Source organism: Sminthopsis crassicaudata, chromosome 1 (genome assembly GCF_048593235.1).
Source record: "Sminthopsis crassicaudata isolate SCR6 chromosome 1, ASM4859323v1, whole genome shotgun sequence".
In the NCBI taxonomy this organism is placed as follows: Eukaryota; Metazoa; Chordata; class Mammalia; order Dasyuromorphia; family Dasyuridae; genus Sminthopsis; species Sminthopsis crassicaudata.
Window position 1 is genome coordinate 511,737,834 of NC_133617.1, and position 26,003 is coordinate 511,763,836.

Here is a 26,003-nt window from a genome sequence, read left to right on the forward strand (position 1 = left end):
CAATTTATATAAAAGAAAGTCTACCTGAAGAGATAGAAAGGCTCACAACTCCTAAGAGTATTCAGAGTTGGGTGGATGACAAAGTCCAAGGTCTTTGGGGTACAGAAATGGTCAAGATGACAGTTCCTAGGTACTTCAGGGCATAAAGCCCAAAGTCCTGGCAGACCTTAAGAAGCAGTGACAAGTCAGATGGCAAAGTCTAGTAGTCTTTATGGGGTTGTTGATTCTCATCCCATCCAAGATTCATGAATAAGAAACAATCTGGGTGAAGGGGGAATACAAGATGGGAGGGTACCATTAGGAGAGCTGGCTATCCAAAATCTAGGTAGAGGTAATTCCTGCAGAGTAACTTTCTCCATTTAAGGAATTTCTTTCGATTTACTTCTGTGAATGGCACAAGTCACTCCCTTATTTGAAGACTGTGCTCTTGGGTCAATTCACTTATGGAATGCCTCAAGCAGTTAATTACTCAGTGTTTGGTTCTTCAATAGGTTCAATTGTTGGAGCTACCATGGTTACTAACTCTGTTGCTGGACCTCCTTCGAAGCTCACAAGGTTGTAACCTGGTCTACTCTGTCTCTGATAATTATTCTTCTAAAATCAGGAAAGAATAACCAAGACACAAACAGAAGAAACATTGTTGTTCATTCATTCACTGCCTTGTGGTGAGGGGATAGGGAGATGAGGCAACAGCTACAGCTTCTGTCACTGCTATCTCTCCCTCCTCCTCCAGTTCTTTCCTTTCTAGCCATGAGGGAAAAAAGAAGATTCATCTGCTAGAACCTTTTTCCATGTACAGTTAGTACCCCATAGCAGCCAGTAAAATGCTTTTCATTGCTGTATTTTAAGTCAATAGGAAATAGAAGTTAACTGAATATTCTCTAAATTGTGGAGGAAATGAGCATCCCATTCTCATCACAAGTTTCCAGGATCATTTACTCTAAAGACTAAGTCTTCATTAGCTAATGAGGGATTATTGATTTCATTACACACAAAATAAAGTATGATGACCAAAAGTTAATTCTTATTATCATTCTGCTAGTCAGTGGACCAGGAAGTTTCATGTAGAGGATGATGCTTGAATTGAGCCTTTTTTGTTTGTTTTTAAATTTTTAATAGTACATTATTTTCCCAATTACATGTAAAGATGGTTTTTAACATTCATTTTTATAATAGCTTTTTATTTTCCAAAATATATGCAAAGATAGTTTTCAACATTCACCCTTGCAAAACTTTGTGTTCCTCCTTTCTTTCCTCCCTTCCTCCTAGATAGCAGATAATCCAATATAGGTTAAACATGTGCAATCCTTCTAAATATATTTCTATATTTATCATGCTGCACATGAAAAATCAGATCAAAAAGAAAAAAAATCAGAGAAAAAAGCAAACAACAACAACAAAAAAGGTGAAAATGCTGTGATTCACATTCAGTTCCCATAATCCTCTTTTTGGATGAAGATGGTTCTCTCCATCACAAGTCTATTAGAATTAGCCTGAATTACTCCATTATTGAAAAAAGCCAAGTCTATCACAGTTGATCATCACATAATCTTCTTGTTGCTGTGTACAATGTTCTTTTGATTCTACTCACTTCACTTAGCATCACCAACATTCATTTTTGTAAGATTTTTACTTAAAAATTTTTCCCCTTCCCTCTCTTACCTCCACACTCCCCAAGACAACAAGCAATCTGACAGAGGTTATACATATACAATCATTTTTTACATATTTCTATATGAGTCATGTTGGGAAAGAAAAACCAGAACCAAAAAAAAAAGAAAAACACAAGAAAGAAATAAAACAAGTAAAACAAGATGAAAATATTATGCTTCCATCCACATTTAATTTCCATAGTTCTCCCTCTGGATGCAGATGGCATTTTCTATTCTAAGTCTATTGGAATTGTCTTGGATCACTGTTGCTGAGAAGAGCTAAATCTATCATAGTTGATAATTACACAATCTTGAAAGTACTGTGTATAATGTTTTCCTGGTTTTGCTCATTTCATTCAGCATTAGTTCATGCAAGTCTTTCTTGGCTTTTCTGAAATCAGCTTGCTCATCACTACTTACAGAACAATAGTATTCCATGACATTTATATACCATAACTTATTCAGCCATTCCCCAATTAATGGGTATTCCCTTATTGTCCAATTCCTTGCCACCATAAAAAAAAAAGCAGCTACAAACATTTTTACATATTTAGGTCCTTTCCACTCTTTTAAAATTGCTTTGGGATACAGATTCAGTAGTAGTACTACAAGATTAAAAGTCTTTTTTTTTTTTTTTTTTTTTTTTTTTAATAGTCCTTTAGGCATAGTTCCAAATTGTTCTATAAAATGACTGGATCAGTTGAACTGAGTCTTGAAGAAAAGCTGGTATTACTAGAAATAGAGGTGAAAAAGCAGGCATTTCAAGCATGGGAAAAGCAGTGCAAAGACACCAAGAATGAGGTTACCATGTGTGAGAAATGATAAGACTAGTTTGTCTGGATTGCAATATGTGAGAATATTAACTATGTTATAAGGCTGGAAAGGTAAGTAGTAATGTATCATAAGACTGGAAAAGTAGGTTATGAAGAATTTTAGATACCTTTAAGAAAAAGTTTTTATTTGATCCTAGAGGTAAAAGTAAGCCACTGGAGTTTACCAAGTAGGGCAGTTAAGGGTTAGAGAGGTCTCTTAAGGGTGTTTCTATGTTAGAATTGGATATGCGTAGAGAAGCCTGGGATATATAGATAATGCAGAATCCCCATAATCACTAAAAAAGAACTATTTGAGTCTTGAGACCATGGAATTTTCCAAACAATACTTCAGTAGTTTTGCTGAGGACAACAAATATTGAAATTGGGGGAAGGATGTTAGGTGTCATCAAGCTCCATTTTAAAAAAATGATAAAATGTTCTGATATTTTAACCATGTGAAACCATGTAATAGTTTAAGTCAGTTAATCACAGGGAGTCTAATAATATTAAATGCAAGAAGTTTTTGGAAATGGAGTAGTACTACAGAGGGAAAGAATTTGAATAGACTAAGGAAATAGGAAAATAGGCTGAGGAAATTTATAGACACATATAAATTAAGAGGCAGCCAAGTGCAATAATGAGTCTGGAGTCAGGATAATTCATCTTAGTGAAATCAAATCTGGCCTCAGACAGTAATTGTGTGACCCCAGGCAAGCCATTTAACCCTGTTTGCCTCAGTTTCATTATTTGTAAAATGAGCTGGAAAAGGAAAACTACTCCAGTATCTCTGCCAAGAAGACGGCAAATGCGGTCACAGAGAGTAAGACACGACTGAAAAAAAATGACTTAACAACATGGGGATTAATTTTTAAAATTTAATTTCTATTTTTTCTGTTATTGTTTCCTTGTATTTTTGTTTTTTCTTCTCAGGTTATGTTTACCTTCTTTTTAAATCTGATCATCTTGTGTAACAAGATAACTGTATAAATATGTATACATATATTGTATTTAACATATACTTTAACCTCCATCTAGGGGAGGGGGTGGAGGGAAAGAGGGGAAAAGTTAAACAGAAATTTTTGCAAGGATCAATGCTGAAAAATTACCTATGCATATGTTTTAAATATAAAAAGCTATAATTTAAAAATTCTAATAAAAAGCATATGATAAAAATGTTTTAAAAGTTTATCACGTATGCATTTTTTAAACAGAGAACTTGTTGTTAAACATTTACCGACTCACCTCTTAGTATTGCCCATCATTTGTTCTTCCTTCAAAGATAAATAATTTATTTCAGTGCAGAGTAGCTACTGCCATTTGTTACTGAATTGCTTCTTAAAGAGTTGCCTTTCTTCAACTTATAAGCTTTCTTCAACTGGCAAGACATCCTTTCACTTAAAAAGAATACCATCCCTCTTTTAACTCATTTACTCAGCCAGTCAGTACACAGTCAGTACATCTCCCACATCAAGGTGGGTCTTTCTCAAAAGCCTTACTCTTCAGGGGGAATTTTGCCATCCAAACTAGTCTTATCATTTATCAGACATGGTTATCAGGAATGGAAATCTTCAGTCTCAATGCTTTTTATTTTATTTTTTTACTGAGGCAATTGGGATAAGTGACTTGCCTAGGGGCACACATCTAGGAAGTGTTAAGTGTCTGAGACCATATTTGAACTCAGGTCCTCCTGACTTCAGGGTTGGTGCTCTAACCACTGCATCACTAGCTGCCCCCAGTCTCACTGCACCCAGTACAGTGAGAGTACTGACTCTCCCATACTTGGAATACCTGCTTTGTCACCTCTGCCTCTAGTAATTATGTCTTTAATAGGGTATCTTTCCTATCTCTCCCAAGAATTTTTTCTTATTGCAGCTATGGCCATAAATGGCAAACTCCATTTCATTATTTTGGGCTGACTAATTTCCACTGAGAATATCAAGTCTGCTTGATATTTAGGTTGTGAATAGTAAATTCAATTTGAATAATGCTAATTTACCCATCCAATATCAGAACTATTCACTTAGCATGAAGCATGAAGGCAATCTTTCTCTTTCATCCCTAAAACTATAGGTCACTATCTTTTTAATATATATAGCAACTAGTCATAAACTGAAGAATACAGAAGTTTTATGTACCTGATTCAAAGATAGGAAAAGATAGGAGAAGCGAATACCTGATCCACTCCCCATGGTGAATCTGTGTGAGGAATCCAGGTGAAAGAAAGGGTAATGGCAATGAACTAAGGTAGCCGGCGGACTCAACTGGAGACTGAAAAGAGGGAAGATTTAGCTGTACTAGAGTACTTAATCTCTTTCACTGGACCTCAGTTTCAACCAGTGTAAGAAGAGAGACTTGGATTAGAAGGCCCTTTTCAGAATGAAATGCTATGATTCTTTGAGTAGACTTATATCCAAGAATTGTTTCAAGACTTGAAATTGGCACGGCCCTCTGTGGCATTATAGACATATTGACTTTTGTCATATAGACATATAGACTTTTTGGCACAAACTAATTTGTAAACTACATCTCAAAATCTCCCCCCACTCCTTTGTAGTTCTTATTGTCGTTTTCTATATTTTCACTCTTTGAGATAAAATTGGGACTATATCTCCGTTAGCACTTAAGTTGTTATAGAAATTAATAGTCATCTTAAGTTAAGACTACAGGAGTGTAAAAAAAAAAAAACAGAAAAATGTGAAACAATCATGGAAGGAGCTAGGATAGGGTGTCTAGCATTTCTCAGCAAAATTAAAAAATAATTTAATACTTAAAAGAAAAGAAAGAGAAATTTCTACTTATTCAAATTTTAATGTGAATTTTTAAATAAACTATTTTTTCTATTAGCAAATATTTTTAATATAGAAAATGGGAGGTGAAGTAATCATATTAGTGAAGTAGAAAGAGGCCCCTTTGACCTTTTTTAGTGTTATGCTTCCTCCTATACCATACTATTGACCTTTACAAAAACATAGAAATGTTTTAAATTAAAAGGTGAGGAGCAGCTGGATGGCATAGTGGCTAGCACACCAGCCGAAATCAGAAGAACCTGCAAATTTGACCTCATACACTTAATAGTTACTAGCTATATGAACTTGGCAAGTCACTTAATCCCAATTGCCTTGGAGGAAAAAAAAAATTTAAAGTGAAAGGTGAAGACGCTAAATGCACTTTGGGGATTTTTTACTCATTTTGACTCCTGATCTTATATAAGAAAACCTGGAAAACTCTAAGTATGATAATACTCAGAATACTGAGACTATATTCTCCCTTGTAAGTAGGTCCTTTACAGTAATATAAAACAAAATGTTATAAGAAGAAAGCAAGCAAACTGGAAAGTTTAATAATTAATTTTCTTTATTTTTACATAATGGTCATTTACAAATATCTTCTTTCTCCCTTTCTTAAAGAACCATTTCCTGTAATAAAGAATTACACATAAAAAGAAAAAAATGTTTATTAAAATTGTGAGTATATTCAATGTTCCACATCTACTTCTGCCAAAAGGGGAGGTGTTTTATTTATTTTTAATTTTATTTTTTTCCAATTACATGTAAAAACAATATTTGATGTTTATATAAATTTTTTTTAGGTTCTAAATTCTTTCTATCCCTCTTGTCATTACCGCTTCATTGAGAAGTTAAGTACTTTGATATAGACTATACATGTGTAGCAATGCAAAATGTATTTCCATATTAGCAAAAGAAAATATAGATTAAAAAATCAAAAATCAAAAACCAACAGAAACCCAACAAGAAAAATATAGTTTAAAGACATATGAGCTTCAATCCGCATTTAGATTCCATCAGTTATTTTTCTAGAAGTGGATAGAATTTTTTATCACAAGTCCTTCAGAATTATCTTGGATCATTGTATTGCTGAAAATATTAAATCATTCACATGTGATCATCACTCAAAATTGATGTTACTGTGTATGATGCTTTCCTGATTCCTCATACGTCATTTTGCATCAGTTAATATGTCTTTCCAGGTTTTTCTGAGAGAATCTTCTTGTCATTTCTTATAGCACAATATTATTTCATCAAAATCATATAGCACAAATTGTTCAGCCATAAAGAGAGTCATTTTAAATATTTTCATTTTAACATTTTTGGTTTTTTATTCTTTCCATTCACATAGTTATAATTTTTATGTATATTGTTTTTCTGCTTCTGCTTATTTCACTTGATATCTATAAAGTATAAATCTTCCCAAGTTTATTTTTATTCTTAATATTTATCATTTCATTATGTTTATTTAATACATTTTGTTGAGTTATTCTTGAATATACTTTATTTCTGGATTTTTCTTTTGCAAAAATGAAAAGTACTGCTGTAAGTATTTGGATATGTATTGGACCTTTCTTTGACTTCCTTGATATATATGCCTAGCAGTGGTATCTTTGGGTCCATGGAAACTAGGAACTCTTGAATGAATAACTAATAGTCCCCCAAATCACCCAGTATAAATTCCCAGATTAAATTATATATGTATAATTGAGGTTATCCTAGCATGTACAGGTAATCTTTTCCTACTTCTGTTTGACCATGTGCACACTTTGGAGTTGCTTCCAGCCATGTGGTAACCCACTGATGAAAAGGCTTGGTGTTTCCATATGATATATAAAACTTTACACTATCCCTTATATGATAGCAAGATGCTATGTCTGTTAAAATAAAAAATAATTACAGCTAACATTTATATAGAACTTATGTGCTAGTTGCTCTACAATTATCTTTTTTGATCCTTTCAACAATCTTAGGAGATAGGTGCTATTAATATTATTACCCCCATTTTACATTCGAGAAAACTAAGGCAGACAGAAGGTCAATAATTTGCTCAGGGTCACACAACTACAAAGTATCTGAGATTAGATTTGAATTTAAGTCTTCTTGACTCCAGACCTGACACAAGTTCCACTGCACCACCTAGCTGCCCAAAAAACATCTTCTGGTTCAGGCTTCTTGGCTTCAATTGATATGATTCTTTTCTATTCCTAGTGTCATGAAAAACCTGTCCATGTGATAGTCATGTTTGAATGCATAAACTAGATGAGGTTTTAACCTAGGTCCCTGACACTTTCTGCCATGTTTGTGTATCCTTTCTTCTCATAATAGTAATGCTATAGTATATATTATTTTCTGGTTTTGTTAATTTCATTCTGCAACAGTTCCTACAAGTCTTTCCATGTTTCTCTGTTCTTACAATAAAATGCTATTTTATTACATCTATTTTAGTCATTCTTGAGTTGATAGTCAACCCCTTAGGTTCTAGTTCTTTGACACCATGAAATAAGCTACTATTAATATTTTTCTGCATAGGATCTTTTCCTCTTTGATCTTTTTGGGGATATAGGCTTAGCAGTAGTATAGCAGGATCAAAGAATATACACTATTTAGTAACATTTTTTACATATTTCCTAATTGTTTTCCAGATGGTTGGCTCCATTCATAGTCCACCAACATTGATGTACTCCATAGTCCCTCCGATATTTATTTCCTTTTTCTTTCTTTCTTTCTTTCTTTCTTTCTTTCTTTCTTTCTTTCTTTCTTTCTTTCTTTCTTTCTTTCTTTCTTTCTTTCTTTCTTTCTTTCAGTCAGTTTTTCCAGACAGATGGGTATAAGGCAGAGACTTATAACTACTTTAATTATTAGAGATTTGTGTTTCCTTTCCTTGAATAGGAATTTCGTAACTTCAAAAGGTCTGGGTCTGTGAGCCTAGCATCAGCAAAGTCCACTGGCATAACAGCTATAGCAGGAGCAGCTGCAACAAAAGTTTCTGCAGTGAAGAGGATGATGAAAAGAAAATTCATCCAAACATGGCTATTTGGTGGGACAGTATAGTACCAAGATTTGAATTTGAGGGGCCTATTTAACAGTCTTGTAAAACTACTTTATGTTCTGATAAGGTTTAAATATTGCTCCTAGCCAATTGTACCATTAATGTTATTGCATTCCGTTTTGATAATCCTGTTAGTATATACTGTGATTATTGTATACTTAGTATTCCTTTTTGTGAGTAGGAATAAATTACTTGTCCCCTACCCAGTTAACATCGAATCTTGAATACCTTTGGTACTTTCTCCTTTTGGGAGAATCCTTAGACCTGTGAGTCATAATTAGCATTGTTTCTGGCTGGAAGTTTGTTAACAAGCCAATGATTATGGGAAAAAGGCAGCCATCCATTAGAAAGTGGTTTCTCAGGCAAACCATGTTTTCTTTATTTTTTTATTTTTTATTTTTACAAAAAGTTTATGCATAGATAATTTTCTAGCACTGTCAATTACAAAACCTTTTGTTTCAACTTTTCTCCTCCTTCCCCCCCAACCCCTTCCCCCAGATGGCAGGTTAAGTAATACATCAAACCATATTTTCGGGACAGGATAGGAAGGATTGAGTGCCCTGGCTCATCTGTGCTAAGCTGAACAATCTCTCAATACAAGACATTTATACAAACATTTTCCTAGGGAGATCTCATACAATTCACAGCCACAACTCTTATAGAATAGTAAATCATTTTAAGTAGCTAAGTTTTTCCAGATAATCAGGGTTTTATCTTCAAAACTTATTTTTACCATTTGGAATTTAAGTTTTCCTAAACATATACATATCCTGGCTCTTTCACTTACTAATTAGGTGACGGGCAAATCATTTAAGTTTTGTGAATTTCCTCTTCCTCATCTGTAAAACGAAGGGGTTAGATTACTCCAAGTGTCTTCAAGTTCTAACTCTAATTATGCCCCATTATAAGGCATGTTATAGGACAGATAAGGGATTTGACTTAAAGTACTTCAAAGTCTAACATAGAAATGATAAGGATGTAATTATATATAGTTAGTAATTTCAAAATTACAAAAATGCTTTAAGGAGGAAATATGAAGCAGACTATTATGTTGGGAGGCTGGTTAATTTGGGAAAGTTTTCTTGAAATACTAGTTGGAGCCGGCAAGTTTTCTTTTTGTAGAAAGGAAGTATTAACAGCTACATTGGAACCCCTGGACAGAAGCATTAAAATCTTGTAAGGATGGGCTTCGGGTCTTTGTGCTGAAAAATGTCCATTTCACTTACTATGACACCCTCCAATGCTGTGAAGTGAGGTTGGCTTCTTTCATCTCTCTTGAAGCTAGAAGCCAGAAGTCGTTGAAGCAACTCAAAGCTGAAAGAAAACTTGAAACTTGATGAGTGCCAAAAGAGAACTTACCCTGAAGACCTCAAAAGAAATTGTGAGAACTGAGGCTCTTTCAGTTTTTACCAATTGCACCCTGACCCAATTGCAGTCCATACCAGTGGACTTTGAGACAAGGGTTACAGGTGGAAAGCATCTAAATCTCAAATCAGAATCAAATACCTATTTCTTCCCCCCACCTCTCATTTCTGTTCATTCTTTCTGATAGCCAAAACAAACAAATGAACAAGCAAAAAAAAAAAAATATGTAGCTTGAAGTCAATACTTCTCTTACTATCGGTCTTTTTTTTGGAGGGAGGAACTTGGGATGAGAGATTTGAGAGTTCTCAGCAGACTAAAACAATGGATAAATAAATTAATTAAGAGTCAATAGGTATATTGAGGGGTGTATGGGGGCGTGTGTGTAAAAAGCCAGTTCTTGCGTTAGAACAAAATAAAGCAAAACAAAACCAAGCAAACTGTTCAAGTACAAGATGGAAGAGAGATGATCATAAAATACTCCCTGGGAAATGGTCAAGAGGTTTTTAGTGAAATGCTGTGTTGTAATTTTGATATTACCTTTCCCACTACCAACACCACATCTGTCATTCAGATATTTTTAGGCTATTGTACTACTGTTGTAGTAGAAGTAGTGGTGTCTAGTACTGAGAGATTATACCCTCCCTTTCTAATGTGAAACATTTCTGGATACTCCGTTTTGGAAAAGGCATTGATAAACATTGGAGTCCTTCCAAAAGAGGATTAACTAGTTAGTGAAGAAAGTAGGAATCATACTATCTGAAGACCAATGAGAGCAACTCAGAATTTTTAGCCTAAATCAAAAAAAAAAAAAAAATTAAAAGGACAGGAGACCTGTGGAATAGGATTTATATCCTTATAAAGGTTATAATGCTTGGCTTCAGAGAACAGAACTGAAACCAGCAGCTAGAAGTTACAATCAGATTTTGGATGGAAAAAAGGAAAAATTTAAGGATCTAAATCGTCCCCCCAAAAGCTCTTGAGATCTGGAATATTACTTAGTACTCTTGTGACTCACAATGACTTTATCCTCTCTGTGTTCCAGTTTCTTCATCTGTTGAGAAGAGAGAAGAGAGAGAGAGGGAGAAAGAGAGGAGAGAGATATTGAATTAGGCTCAAATGATCTTTAAGGATATTTCTTAACTCTAAATTCTGTGATTCTTGGTGGAATGAAAATGCTTCATCAAGAAGTAGGGGTGGGGATAGCTAATGCCGCAGTAGATAGAGCAGGACTCCCGAAGACAGGAGGACCTGAGTTCAAATCTGGTCTCAGACACTTAACACTTCCTAGCTGTGTGACCCTGGGCAAGTCACTTAACCCCAGCCTCAGGAAAAAATGAAGTGGGGCTTTCTAATTCTTGATGACTCCATAGACCCTAGATGGCCACAAGGCAATTCTGGTCGCTTCTTAAGACAGATCCCTCCAAATCTGAGATTCTTTTATTTTACAATGTTATGGGAACGGGAAGTAGGCAGGTGTTTAAGTCAATATTAATAAAATGGATTTTTTCCCCCCAAAGAAACCATTTGATCATAAGGAGGGCAACATTTTATTTTGTTCTTGACCGTGGATTGAAGAGGAGGTAGGAGATCCTCCCCGCTCCGTACTGCCCTTTGCTGTCCCCAAGAAAGGGAGAAAGCATCAAATAGTCTTTTTACTACTCAGTTCATACCCCTTTATCTTTGTCTGGCCTCTATCCTTTTTAGCCTCCATCAGTCAATGAACCATCACTTATTACGTGCCTGATAATGTAAGGAAGACGCTGGGTGTACAATGGCATATATAGAAAATGTATTCGAGGTTTTGTGTATGTGTGTGTGTGTGTGTGTGTGTGTGTGTGTGTGTGTGGTGGAGCAGAGGAGGGATTGGGAATGTCCTCCATTAGGAGCTTGAGGACGCCTCAGGTGGTTGTCCCCAGCCCCAGAGGCTTTGACATGAAAAGGGAGAAAAAGCAATAGAAAAACTGTCGCCGGACGGCTAGCTAGACTGCCCAGCTTCCAGTATCCCAGGCTAGGACCAGGGAGACGCGGGAGGGGAGAAACGGAGTGGGCGTGCCCGAGGTAGCCGCCCCATGGGTTGGGACAGGAGGAGGAGCGAAAGGAGGGGTCTACGAAAGGATCGTATCCTACAGGCGGAGAGCCGAAGCCTAAGCTTCGGAGGCCGAACATCCGGCCTGTAGGGAGGGCGCTGGAGTGGGAGAGCAGGATAAAGGCACAGCTGCTGGCTCTGGTCGCGGTGAGCTCCCGGCCGCGGAGCCGTCTCTGGCTTTGGAGCGAGCAGCTGCTCAGCTGAATGATACACGGAAGAGGGGAGAGGAAGCATCTCCGCCCCGGCCTCCAGCGCGCAGAGCGCAGCAGAACCGGCAACCTGGACCATGAGCGCCCAGCATTTCTGGGACCAGTTGCGGGCAGGCAGCTCGGAGGTGGACTGGTGCGAGGATAACTACACCATCGTGCCGGCCATCGCCGAGTTCTACAACACGGTGCGGGGAGTCGGAGGGGGTGTGCTTGCCTGAGGGCGGGTGGGTGCGAGCGTATGTGTGTGTGTGTTTGCAGGGGGTGGTGCCCGGTGTGCCTGGGCACGCGCGTCCGCGAACGCACGCGCGTGTGTCAGTCTCTAAGCAGGCTTATCCGCGACTTCCCTCTTACCTTTCCTGACATCTGCTCTTGTCCTTTTCTGCAGTCTCTTTCTGTAATTTTCTGCTAGTGCCCCAAAGCCCTGGCAGCTCAGCTTTGCGGCATTGAGGAACAGGCTTACAATTCTCGGGTAGACTGACTGGAAGGTTAGCCCCTCCGGGCGAGGGTAACGAAACTCCGCGAAGTTTCAGTAGCCGGCCCCCGTGCCCCGAGTAGTGCATGAAGGTCTCCCAGTGACGCAGTCCCATTCCCCTAAGTGACTTCTACACGAACGCCTCGTCTCTTTGGAGTCCTGGGAAAGGAGGAAATGGGGAATTCCGAGAGCACGGAACTGGTTGGGATCGCTGCGGAGCGGGGCAGTTACTTGAACAAGTTACCATTTATTTAGCACCCCCTATGTGCCTGGCACTATGCTAAACGCCCGACATACAAAGAAAGGCAGATCGGAGGCAGGAAGAGACGGGGAGTGGATGACATTTTGAGCGTATATTATTGCTTGAGACTCAGGCACTGAGTTTGATTAACCTCCTTATCTTTGTGACATTGTCAATTCCTAAGGAAAACACTATACACCCTACACAGTAAACTATGTTTCAGTGTAATTAGATGACATTGATTTAGTAATTCTGGGAGGATGTTTGTGTAACTATGGATAAACAGACAATGGGAAGTTGTATTGAGAGTGAGTTGGGGGAGCCAGGAGAGCAGAAGCTTTTGGATTCATTTTCCCTTTTTGTTATATAGGGATAACAACATCCACTTCACATGGGGGTAGTATGAAGATAAACATTCTTTGAACTTTGAAGCACAAAAGAGTTATCTACAAAGTAATTCCATAGTACAACGAAAGACCACTCAGTATATACAGAATAATCCCAGGGTACAAAACACCAGGAGGCTGCCTAAGAGACAGTGAAGCAGAAAGTAGAATAATTTCCTCCTAGGGAATCTGGGAGTGGTAGTAGAAAGTCAGTATAAGATATTTTAGCCAAAAGAATCCAATCTGTATATTTCAAGTTTTCTACAATTGTGCTTTTTTTTTTGGTGAATATTTGAGATAGTTTGGTAGTGTATTGCTTTTTCCTTTTTTAAACTAATCTCATTGGAGTTGGATAAAATTATCTGGAAGAATACATTTTAGAAAGCCTAACAATGTTTCTCTAACTCAATTTTTTTTTTTTTTGTGGGGGACAGTTTTATCCATTGGCATATTTATGATTTTCAGCATTTGTTGTTCCATACAAGAGAGAATATGAAGGAAGGCCAGTCCTTAGGTCTGGTAGTGAACATTTGTGGAGGGGAAGAGATTTCCTATATCATTTTAGAAAAGATGAACAGAGAATCAACCACATGTGGCACTCACTTATTTAACAAGCTTTTATCTACCTACCTACTTAGCTATTTAACAACTTTTATTAAATATCTGCTCTCTGCCCAATCCTGTTAAAGTCCTTTAGAGGAAGATAAGAGGCTGAAGATCTGGTCCTCGTCCTTGGGAAGCAATAAAAGTTTGTTGAATTTGAAATCAGGAAGACAATACTGAGACACATTGAAACCAGAAAATTCCAAAACAATGTGTTAACCAAGTGTTGCACAGTATAAAACAGATTGTACTGAAGGAATTCAGAGTAGAAAAAAAAAAAAAAAAGTTGATTATAGGGTGGGGTTAGACCAGAAGGAGGGTCATATTTTGATAATGGGAGAGTACATTGTCCAGTCAAATCAAGCCACCAAGGATTTATGAAGTCCTTACTATTTACTGGGCTCTGTGCTAGGTGCTTGGCATAGAAATATAAGCAGAAAAAACTCTCTTCCCTCAGGGAGCTTACTTTCTAATGGAGGAAGACAGCATTTGAAGCCAAAAATTTTATAGAACAGTGGAGGGGAATGAAGAAGTAACTGGTCCACATCCGTTGTTCAGCTCTTTGTGACCCTATTTGGGGTTTTCTTGGCAAAGATACTGGAGTGGTTTGCTATTTCCTTCTCCAGATCATTTGACAGATGGGGAAACTGAGGCAAACTGGGTTAAGTGACTTGCCTAGGGCCACATAGGTAATAAGTGTCTGAGGCCAGGTTTGAATTTAGGAGAATGAGTTTTCTTGACTCCAGGACACTCTGTCCACTGCATTACCTAGTTGCCCCAAGCTGACCTTCCTTAAAATGAAGGTTTACAAGAGGAACTGATTAATAATCCGAGGATTCCTCAAAGATGGAGTATGCTTCCAATGTGAGAAGGCTGCTGGGGCAAATGAATTCTAGAGTGGGGAAATCATGGCACAGAGTGGGCTTCCAGGTTGAGAAGCCTGCTCATGGAGTTTGGGCAAAATGAATGTCAAATGAAATACTGGTGTAGTGTATGGGACCTTCACCTGCTCTGGCACTGCCCTAGAGGGAATTTATGGAAATGGTCTGTATTATGCAAAAACTCTGGGATTTCCTTGGCAACTCCTTTTACTCTTACAATTAAATTGATTTGTTAAGTTCTAGGTAGCTGCTTGAAACCCAAACTGATCAAGTGCCCAAGATTAAATACACAGCTAATATCTGAAGCAGGTTTTTAACCCAAGACTTTCTGATACCCTGCCAAGTACTCTTATCTTCTACACTAGCTGCCTCTCACAATGTATGTGGGTGTGTGTGTGTAACTAAAGGGGTGTAGATATAGAAGTATAACAAGTAGCTCAAGAGATAAGAAAGATTAATGATGTCATAGGCCATAGGATTTAGAATTTGTTGGATAAAAACTAATTAATACTAATACTAATACTATATTTTTGAGTGTGGACATTGTCTGCCAGATGTAGTTTTATTTAATTTATCTTTAATACACAGGTCAATGAAATAGTCCCCCATGCTTCTGCTATGACACTTTGTCCCAGGGAGATTTCAGATAATATTTATAGGAATCTTGAACCAGGAAAAACATCTTAAAATATAAGCTGGGTTACTATCATAGACTTGAGCAACCACACTTCTATTGCCTTCTTCTGAGATTATTTTCCTGGGTTCTTCCCACAGATTTATATTAAGTTCAGTGCCTGGCACATAGTAGGCACTTGATGTTTATTGATTGATTGCTATTGAGAATACAATCGAAAAGATAGAGATTTGAGTGCCTCCTTTGGAGTAGACTCTAGTCTAATCCCTACATGGAAGAGAAAAGAGATTACCCGTGGATGATGAGTCTGTGTCCCATATGTGTCCCCTATATGAATATATATGGGGGAGAGGAAAAGAAATGGTCTTATTTTGAACATTAGTGGGGGTAGTATTTAGTTATCTTTCAGTCATGTCTTACTTTTTGTGACCACATTTGGAGTTGTCTTGGTAAAGATACTATAATGGTTTGCCATTCCCTTATCTAGTTCATTTAACAGATGAGGAAACTGAGGCAAACAAGTAACTTGTCCAGCTAATAATTGTCAGAGGCCAGATTTATACTCAGAAAGATGAGTTTGATACTCTATCCACCACACCACCTAGTTGCCGAACTAGAACTACTTTTTGTTAAATCTCTGATTATTATTTTTGTGATTATTTTGGTTAATTCACCCCAAAATGGATCTTTCCCTTTTGTTTTGACCTATCCCACCCACTTTTCCAAGGGACTTCTAGGAATCCAGAAAAGCTCTAGAGAAAAGTATTATTTTAAATTATTTCTAGAGGAACTAAAAAGGATATTTTTATTTGCTTTCACCATATGGGAGAAATCTTATCTTTCTCATCAAACCCTACTATTAGATTGGCAAACTAAGGTGAGTGATGATTAAATCATTTGCCCAAGATCACATGGATACTAAGTAGCAGGGCTTTGGCTTTTCCCCATAGCTACAGACTACTTGCACCCCAAAGATACTCTTAAGTATAAAGCTACTCACTGGTCATGAGGGGAACACCTGAGCTCCACACAAATCCAAATCTGCCACTGGAAAAAATAGCTCAAAGCCCATGCCCTACATTAGTGAATCATATTAATTTCCCAGTTACCCACACTACTATTGGCATGGATAATTGAAAAACCTGCAGTTAAATAAAACTAACAAAAAATCTGTCTACTTGGGGTGTAGCCGTGGTGTGGTTTCCTGCTGCCCATTAGCTCCATACACCAGGAAAATCCTTTGAAAAGTGGCTGCTTTGATCTTTCCCCTTATCTATGTGAGAGTTCACAGTGTTTTTCATCAGTTTATTTATTTATTTTTTAAGAGCAAATGTCCTTTTTGAATTTCTAGATGTCTGGAGAAATCATTATGTATTTTAAATTTTGTAGCTTCCAGTAGTTCTGCTTAAAAACTTCATTCTTAGGAAGTAATTAAGATTCTTTGACAGGGTCTAAATACATTATAACTTAGAAAATTACTTTTCAACTTTAATGATCCAAACAATTTGCATTCCAATAGCAGACATACTTATTAGGTCTGTCTTCACTGTTACTTTCTTGCTTTCCTGAATTTCTCTCATAGTTTCTTCCTCTTTTTGTTTTCAAGATTGACTCTTAATTTTGTCTTTTCCTTTTTTGTACACAAATGTGTTTAAAAGAAACAATAGAGACCAGTAGATCTTGTTGGTAGATCTTCCAGGCAGGAACAGTCATGTAATTTCCTGAATTATTTTGGAGTATGTATAAATATTATTTTAATGTTTTTCAAAATTAAGTTGTCAAATTTTTTTGAGGGGAATTACAAGGGGAAAGGAACAAGCATTCATCAAGTTATCTACTCTGACCTAAGCACCATGCTAAGTGCTTTATTAATATTATTTTGTTTGAATTCCTTTGACCCTTAGCCCAGTGCTCTACCTATTGTTAAATTGTTTAGTTGTATCTAACTTTTCTTGACCCCATTTTTAATGGGGTTTTCTTGGTAAAGATATTGGAGTGGTTTGCTATTTCCTTCTTTAGAGTCCCCATTTCATAGCGGGGAAAACTGAGGCAAACATAGGTTAAGTGGGTCTATAGCTAGTATTTGAAGTGGGATATGATCTCAGGTTCTCCTGACTCCAGGCCCAGCACTTGACATCTAGCTGCCCCCACAGATAGATAAACACATATGAAAAAGGGAGGGATGGGATGTGATATCCTTCAATATATTTCAAAATGCATTTTAAACACATTGGTTTTTTTGTCTTTTATTTAATATGCATCTTTTAATTTGATTTTTTTTCCAGATCAGCAATGTCTTGTTTTTTATTTTGCCGCCCATCTGCATGTGCTTATTCCGTCAATATGCAGCATGCTTCAACAGTGGCATATATTTAATATGGACACTACTTGTTGTTGTTGGTAAGTTAATTAGTTAATTAGTTTGTGTTTAGCCTTTCAAGCATGACCTGAAAGGGAAGATATTAGATTCTACATAACTTCCTGACCTCCTTTGGACATAATGTTTTGTAAACTCAAGCGACTCTGACGTCTAGAAAACCTTTTTGTTCACTTCCTTGACACACGTTCAAAGTTACAGAAACAACTGAGGCTGTCTGGAGGAACTCTCAGGTTTACATAACTCCCCTCCAGAGTTCCATCATTTAAAGGTTACTGTTACTTGCTGATGGTAAATTTCTGGGAATTCTGAGAACAGAGTTATGAGAAACATTTTTTTTCCCTAGTACTGTTTCTGTTGCTAGTGGACTTTAAAATAATTGTCTGACTTTGATCTTTCCATGCCCTGTGAACCATTTTGATAATAGTTTCTCTTGGCTTACAGTCTTTCATTGAACAAAAGTTCTAGGTGATGGGAAAAATGTTGATTCTTATCACCTTTCCATTTCTGTGAAGGCCCTGATATAATTTGGATGCGATAGATTGTGTTTAACCATGAGCTTAGAAACACACTGATATCTGTATATTTGAAACATACATGAAATGTATTTATATGCGTTTATAAATACATCTATAAATGTTTTTGTAGACAAGGGCCTATATTTATGTTTTTTCCCCTCCAGTTTTCTTCCTGAGAGAGATGTGCCATCTGTGAATTAGGTGTCAGCATTATTGTTTAATAATATTAAAATTATTAATATACTAAATTTAAAATATTAAAATATTAAAAATAATATTAGAATTATTCAATGTTATTTTTTAGTTTTGAATAATTTTTAAAAATGTAATTAATTTTTTCAGTGAACAAATATGATCTCTCTCCTCTCTCTTCTCTTTCTCCCTTCTATTATCTCTCCTTCCCCCTCTTTCTCATCTTCTCTCTGTCTGTTTCTCTCTTTTTTCACCTTCTCCACTTCCCAACCATACCCCCTAGGAAAAAAATAAAGAAAAACAAAACCTTTGTAACAAATATGTAGTCAAGCAAAATTCAAGCATTCAACATTGCATGAATATTGTATCTTCTCTTCTAACCTTTTCTATTGGTTTGTAATTGATTTTAGGAATTGGATCAGTTTACTTCCATGCAACACTGAGTTTCCTGGGTCAGATGCTTGATGAACTTGCTATTCTCTGGGTATTGATGTGTGCACTGGCCATGTGGTTCCCCAGAAGGTACTTACCAAAGATCTTTAGAAATGACAGGTAATAAATATGTTCTCTTTTAAACATTGTGCCAGTTATGGCCAAAAGAATACTTAATGAGAAATTAAACAATGAAACCTTATCTTTACTGAGCCAGTATTAATAAGCATTCAGTTAATATAATGAATATAATAAATATATGGACTGATAGAAAAACCATCTTTATAACCAATGAATGGCAATGCTCTTGTCAAACAATGAGAAAAGAAACTTCTTCACTAACTGATGTGAAGGAAGTCCTAAAGTCAGTCAGTAGGCATTTGTTACTGTTGTCGTTGCTGTTGCTGTTTAGTCATAAGTGACTCTTTGTGACTCCACTGTCATGGCACAACAGGCCCTTCTATTCTCCACTGTCTCCTGAAGTTTGTCCAAGTTCAGGGGGCAGCTAGGTGGCGCAGTGGATAGAGAACCAGCCTTGAATTAAGGAGGACCTGAGTTTAAATCTGGTCTCAGACACTTAACACTTCCTAGCTGTGTGACCCTGGGCAAGTCACTTAACCCCAGCCTCAGGGGAAAAAAAAAAGTTTGTCCAAGTTCATGTTCATTGTTTCTATGACACTATTGTTTCTATCCATCTCATTTCTGTCATCCCCTTTTCCTTTTACCTTTTATCTTTCCCCACATTAGGGTCTTTTCCAATGAGTTCTGTCTTCTCATTATGTGTCCAAAGCATTTAAACTTCAGCTTCAGTATTTGTCTTTCCATTAAATAGTCTGAATTAAATTTTTTTAAGTATTGACAAATTTAATCTCTTTGCTATCCAAGAGACTCTCAAAAATCTTTTTCCAGCACTGCAATTAAAAAACATCCAATTTGTGTTGCTCAGCTTTCCTTATAATCCAACTCTTACAGATATATTTTGCTACAGGAAAAGCCATGTCTTTGTTAGCAAGGTGATTTTCTCTGCTTTTTAATATGCTGTCCAGATTTGCCATAACTTTCTTCCCATGAAGCAAGAATCTTTTAATTTAATGGTTGCAGTTGCTTTCTACAATAATCTCTGATCCTAAAAATATAAAATATGACACATTTCCATTTCTTCTCTCTATTTTCCAGGCAGTAATTGAGTCAGTTGCCATGATTTTAGTATTTTTGATGTTAAGCTTCAAGCTATGGCTTTTATACTTTCTTCTTTTACTTTATTAAGAGATTTCTTAATTCTTCTTTACTTTCTACCATCAGAGTGGTATCATCTGCATATCTGAGATTGTTGATATTTCTCCTGACAACCTTAATTTTGTCTTTTGATTCATCTAGCCTCGCATTCACATTATTTACTCTGCATATAAGTTAAATAAAAGAGGTGAAATATACAACCTTGTTGTACTTCTTTTCCAATCTTAAACCAATCATTTGTTCCATGTTCAGTTCTGACTGTTACTTCTTGGCCCACATACTGTTCTCAGGAGAAAAGTAAAATGATCAGGTATTCTCATCTTTAAGTATTTTTTTAAAAATTGTAGTAAATTTATTTGTTGTTAATACACATTGATTTATGAATCATATTGGGAGACAAAAATCAGAGCAAAAGAGAAAGACCATGGGAGAGATTAAAAAAAAAAAAAAAACAGAAAAAAGAAGTGAACATAGCATGTGTTGTTTTACATACAGTCTCCTTAGTCCCTTATCTGGATGGAGATGGAATTTTTTAATCTAAAGTCTTGGGATTGCTTTGAATTACTGAACCACTGAGAAGAACAAAGCCTTTCAAAGTTGATCATCACACATTTTTGCTGTGATTGTGTACAATATATTCCTGGTTCTTCTTGTTTCACTCAGAATCAGTTCATGTAAATCTTTCCATGCCATTCTATAATCCACTTGTTCATCATTTTTTTTAAATAAAATAATATATTCCATTACCTTCATGTACCATAACTTGTTCAGCCATTCCCCAATTGATGGGCATTCACTCCTTTTCCAATTCTTTGATACCACAAAAAGAGCTGCTACAAACATTTTTAAGGCAAGTCTTTGAGGACTTGCCATATTTTGTTGTGATCCACACACTCAAAAGCTTCAGTGTGGTCAAAGAAGCAGAAATAGATGAACAGATGTTTTTCTACCAAATGTTCACAATTTGGTCTTTAATTCTTCTCTCTTTGAAAACTGTCCTGCTCACCTAGTAATTCTTGATTCACATATTACCTAGCTTGTAGAATCTTATTAGAATATGAAATGAGCACAATTCTTGGGTAATTTGAGCATTCTTTGGAATTGATCTTCTCTAGGATTGAGATATAAACTGACCTTTTCTAATCTAGGGGACATTGTTGAGTTTTCCAAATTTGTTGGCATAATGAGTGCAGCATTTTGATTATTTGTTTTAATAATAGCTTTTTGTTTTAAAAATACATGCAAAGATAGGGTTTTTTTTTTAACATTTACCCCTACAAAACTCCATGTTTCAAATTTCTTTCCTTTCCTTCTTCCATCTTTCTTCCCTAGACAGCAACCAATCCATTAAAACATGTGCAATTCTTCCACATATTTACACATTTATTATGCTGCACAAGAAAATTCTGATCAAAAAGGGGAAAAAAGCAAGCAAACAACAACAACAAAAGGTGAAAACATTATGTTGTGATGCATATTCAGTCCCTACCTTTCTCATCATTACAAGTATGTTAAAATTGTCCTAAATCACTCCATTGTTGAAAAGAGCCATGTCCATCAGAGTTGATCATCACATAATCCTGTTGTTGCTGTGTACATTGTTATCTTAGTTCTACTCACTTCATTTAGCATCAGTTCACATAAGTCTCTCCAGGCCTTTCTGAAATAATCCTGCTGATCGTTTCTTATAGAATAATAATATTCCATAACCTTCATATACCATAACTTATTCAGCCATTTCTAAGCTGAAGGGCATACACTCAGTTTCCAGTTTCTTGCCATGAATGCAGCACTTTAACAACATCATCTTTTAGGATTTTAAATAGCTTAGCTGGAATTCCATTACCTCCACTAGTCTTATTGTTAGCAATATTTCCTAAGATTCTCTTGACTTCATTGTCCAAGATGACTGACACTATAGTAACTACATCATAGTGGTCACTGGTAAAGTTAAGATTTTTTCCTGTCTAGTTCTTTTGTGCATTCTTGATACCTCTTCTTAATCTATTCTACTTCTAAGTCTCTAAGCATTTATTTAATTGCCTATTGTTTGCCAGTACTGTGCTACATGCTGGTGATAAAAAGAAGGCAAAAAAGACCTCAAAGAGCTTGTAGTCTAGTGGCAGAACTATGGCTCAAAAATAGAACTGAAGTTTGCTTGGGCCAATTTCAATCTTAGCTATATCTTGCAAAAATTTTTCTACCTTTTTCCTCTACTCAGGATTTCCCCTGGGAATATCAGAATTTAGTTTCTAGTCTAGTGTAGGTCTTCAAAATGAAAGGAAGACTTCTGTTTCAAGACCATTTACAGATTTTTTTAATTTAACCTGTTAAAGAAATAATGTAAAGGACTTTTACCCAAGCCTATACATAGTTAATACAATTCTCTTTCCATTTACTGTGAACCTTATATTTCTACCCTAGGGTTGAAGACTTTATTCCCCCGCTACTTTTTTTTTTTTTTTTTTTTTAAGATTGGATCTCCCTATCTTGCCAGTTTGGATGTGAGGGGTAGGAGTACTCACAGGCCTGGTCCCACTCTGATTTTCTGAGTACTTTGACTCTTATGTTTTCAACTTGAACCTGTTTGCCCTTCCTTAGGCAACCTAGTAATCCTTGCTTCCAGAAGGACATTATATCAATGCCAAACTTAGTTTGGATATCCAATTGTGTTAGCTCACTGCATCCCAGGTTAGAATTCAGAACCTCAGTCCTTTTGGATCTCCTATTCGTTCCTAAAGATCCAATGAAAGGGTATAGCTCTGAACTTTGTTAGCACTGATTATTATCTAAGTAAGAATGCCTCAACTTCAACAAATTCCAGGTGGGGTTAATTAATTCAATCATGCCTTGAGGTGTGTTGTTAGAGTTACTCATATTAAAAGAATTTCAAAGTTCCTTAAGAAGATATCATCAGGACCCAAATCAAGCCTCTAAAGCGAACCACCAAGCTTTTTGTACCTTCCGTAGGGAATTTTGTATTTGGACATATAAATCAATGGAGCATTTATTAAACTCCTATTATAGCCTGTATACTTATGGCTCCTTGTGACACAGACCACATAGTTGTCCAGTTATAATATCCAGTTATAATCAGTTAAGTTGGGAACTGATGAATACTTTTAGAATAAATATACAAATATATGTAAAACTTCTAAAACAATTGATTTTTAAAAATAGACCAAATATTTGAATGCCACTTCAAAAACTATAGTGCAGCAGGTGAATTTCACAGAATCATAGAATTTGAGAGCTGGCAGGAACCTCAACAGGCATTTAGCCTAGCCCAAACATGAAGGGAAACCTTACCATGACATGTAGTCATTCTTTCTACCTGAGTCAGTTAATTATTTGGCTTCTACTTAAAGATATAAAAGAAGACCTTATTTTGAGGTGATTAAAAAGTCCCTTCCTAGAATCATTTCCAAAAGAATTGAAAAAACAGCCTGATAGAGCAAGAAACATATCTATTTGGGAAATTGTGTATGGATAGATAGTTATGAATATATGTGTATGCATATATAAGTATATTATATGTGCGTAATATTAACAAAAACTACTGCTAGTACTATTAGTCAATTGTATATGACTCTTTGTGACCACATATACTATAATCTGCCAATACATGGTTTTTTTTTTGTTTTTGTTTTTGTTTTTGTTTTTTTAACAAAGATACTGGAGTGGTTTGCCATTTCCTTCTCTAGTAGCCAAAATCACATAGTTAGTGAGTATTTCAGGCTGGTCTTCCTGACTCCTGTACTTTATTCACTGAGCCATCTAGTTGTTTCCACTATTACTAGTACTAATGATAATGATGATAATAATAATGATAAATAAACCTTGTGATTTGCATAATACTATTTTCCAAATATCTCATTTAAGCCTTGTAACAACCCTGAAAGGCTAGGTGCTATTATTCCCCCAATTTTATTGATAAGGAAACTGAGGCAGATAGAAATTGACTTGCTCAGGGTCACATAGCTGGCAAAGTATCTTGAGACAAAATCTGAAATCATTTATCTCTTGGCTCTAGGCTCTATGCTATATCTTCTATCTAGCTGCCTTCTACCACTGAAAGTTGGTACATTCTCTACCACTTACAGTTTTACATAGAACACTGGAAAATTAAATGACATTGCCCAGGGTCAGACAGTTAGAGTATGTTAAAACATGGTGTACATGAACCCAGGTTTTCCTAGATTCAAGACCAGTGCTCTAATATGCTGCTTTTTTTTCTGAGCAGGGTGATAGTGAATGCTTCTTCACTCCCTAAAAGAAAAATCTTATTTTAAGAATCAGTTTCCTTTACAGGCCAACTTGAAACACTGGCTGTTTTATTCCAAAATGTTCTACTTGGATTATTTTGTAGAATTAGATTTCATATAGATTCAGAGGAAACAGGAATTAGGTACAAATATTTGCTAATCAATAGGTTAATCAATTGCTCTCAAATATGAGCCAATCGTGTATCTGAATGTAGGGTACTTGAATATGAGCTAACTGTCTTAGAATTAATTACATTTTCCTTGTTCTTAGGAAAAAACCTCTCAAGATCCGGTCTCTGTTCTAGAGTGTGCTGAGGGGGTCAGAAATGAAGATCTTACATTGATTCTTAGGTTAATCATGTGACATTTGTTTATTTTCTGCACATTGCAAAAGAATGACTTTACAAGGCTGATGGTCTCAGTTGGCTGAACATTCTGCCCAACAACGATGCTTCCACATTCTTTAAAGCCCAATCCCAAATGGATTTTACGGCATAATTAACTGGGGAAAGAGTCTCTCAACTTTCTTTTAAGGTTGTTTAGTTTGGCTTAATATAAGTGTACTCCTTTGCAAACAATTACCTTAACAAGCCTTGTATAATTCCAACTCATGTTGAGTCAGTTTTTCCCACTGCCTAAACACTGAGACTAAAATGTCCAGTTATTCTTTTGGGCTTGTGAGCACAATGCCCTTTCTTAACCTGTTTCTAGATACAATCTTTTGGACTTAAAAAAGCTAAATAATCCTGGAAGCAGACTTAGCCAAGAGTTACTGCAGCTCCCAGGGGTGTCTTAATTTATTACTGTAGTAGAGGTTAGACACTTAGAAAGTTCCCTCCGAGAAAATAGTTATTTATCAGTTTTTCTTTGTGAAGTTGCAGACTGCCATGTAGGTTAAGAAGTTTCTCTGATTTCCTTTTCTTTTATTTACCCTTCTCCCTCCACCACCGTGGGGAACTTCCATAATTCAATTAATAAGCATTCATTAAATACCTACTATGCATTGGGAACTGTGCTAAGTTCTGGGAATGCAAAGAAAGGCAAAAACAGGTTCCATTGAGGAACTCACATTCTGATGAGGGGAAAACAACATGCAAACAATTATATACATACAAGATATGGACAGTGAAATCAGAGGTAATCTCAGAGAGAAGGCTCTAGCATTAAAGGAGACCAGGAAAGGCCTCTTGAAGAGGGTGGGATTTGATTTGAGACTTGAAAGAAACCAGGGGAACCAGGGAGCACTTGGAGTATATAAACCAATAATATATATGTTATATAATCCATATGATATGTGTATATGTGCATATATATTATACTTAATTATATACTATCCATATAGTTATATTTAATTATATATAATTTCTGTATAATTATACTACATATATATATATATATATATATACATATATATATATGTATGTATGTTTGTGTGTACTTCAATGTATAAATGGTTTCTCCTCCATTAAAATGTAAGCTCCTTGAGGACAAAGACTGTTTCTCCTCCCCCTTTTAAATTTATTTTTTATTAACTTATTTAAATTAAATAAATTTAATTTAATAATAATAATGAATTTAGATGATTTATTTAAATTACATTGCAATGGGCTGATTGCAAGAGTTTAATAAATGCTTATTGATTGACTGAAAGAGCAAAGTCCCATGAGGTTTTTGCAGGTCTTTTTTTTTTTTCCTTCTGAGCAATCAGCCTTGAAATTTCCGATGAGTTCCATCTTTTTAGAGAGGGGCTTTCTCTGCCTTGTTGCTAAAAGTTTCTTTTTCCTTTTGAGAAACAGCTTGGTGT

The 26,003-nt window shown here is 36.1% G+C and overlaps 1 protein-coding gene across 1 annotated transcript in view; it reads left to right on the forward strand.

The window, feature by feature from the left end:
* Window positions 1-11,813: 11,813 nt before the first annotated feature.
* ACER2 (alkaline ceramidase 2) overlaps window positions 11,814-26,003 on the forward strand; it is a 28,235-nt gene continuing 14,045 nt past the window's right edge. The window contains exons 1-3 of the mRNA XM_074281604.1: window positions 11,814-12,147; window positions 17,465-17,579; window positions 18,677-18,818. Of these exons, the coding sequence (XP_074137705.1) occupies window positions 12,040-12,147; window positions 17,465-17,579; window positions 18,677-18,818 (365 nt within the window). The 5' untranslated portion in view covers window positions 11,814-12,039. The remainder of the gene's footprint in view (window positions 12,148-17,464; window positions 17,580-18,676; window positions 18,819-26,003) is intronic.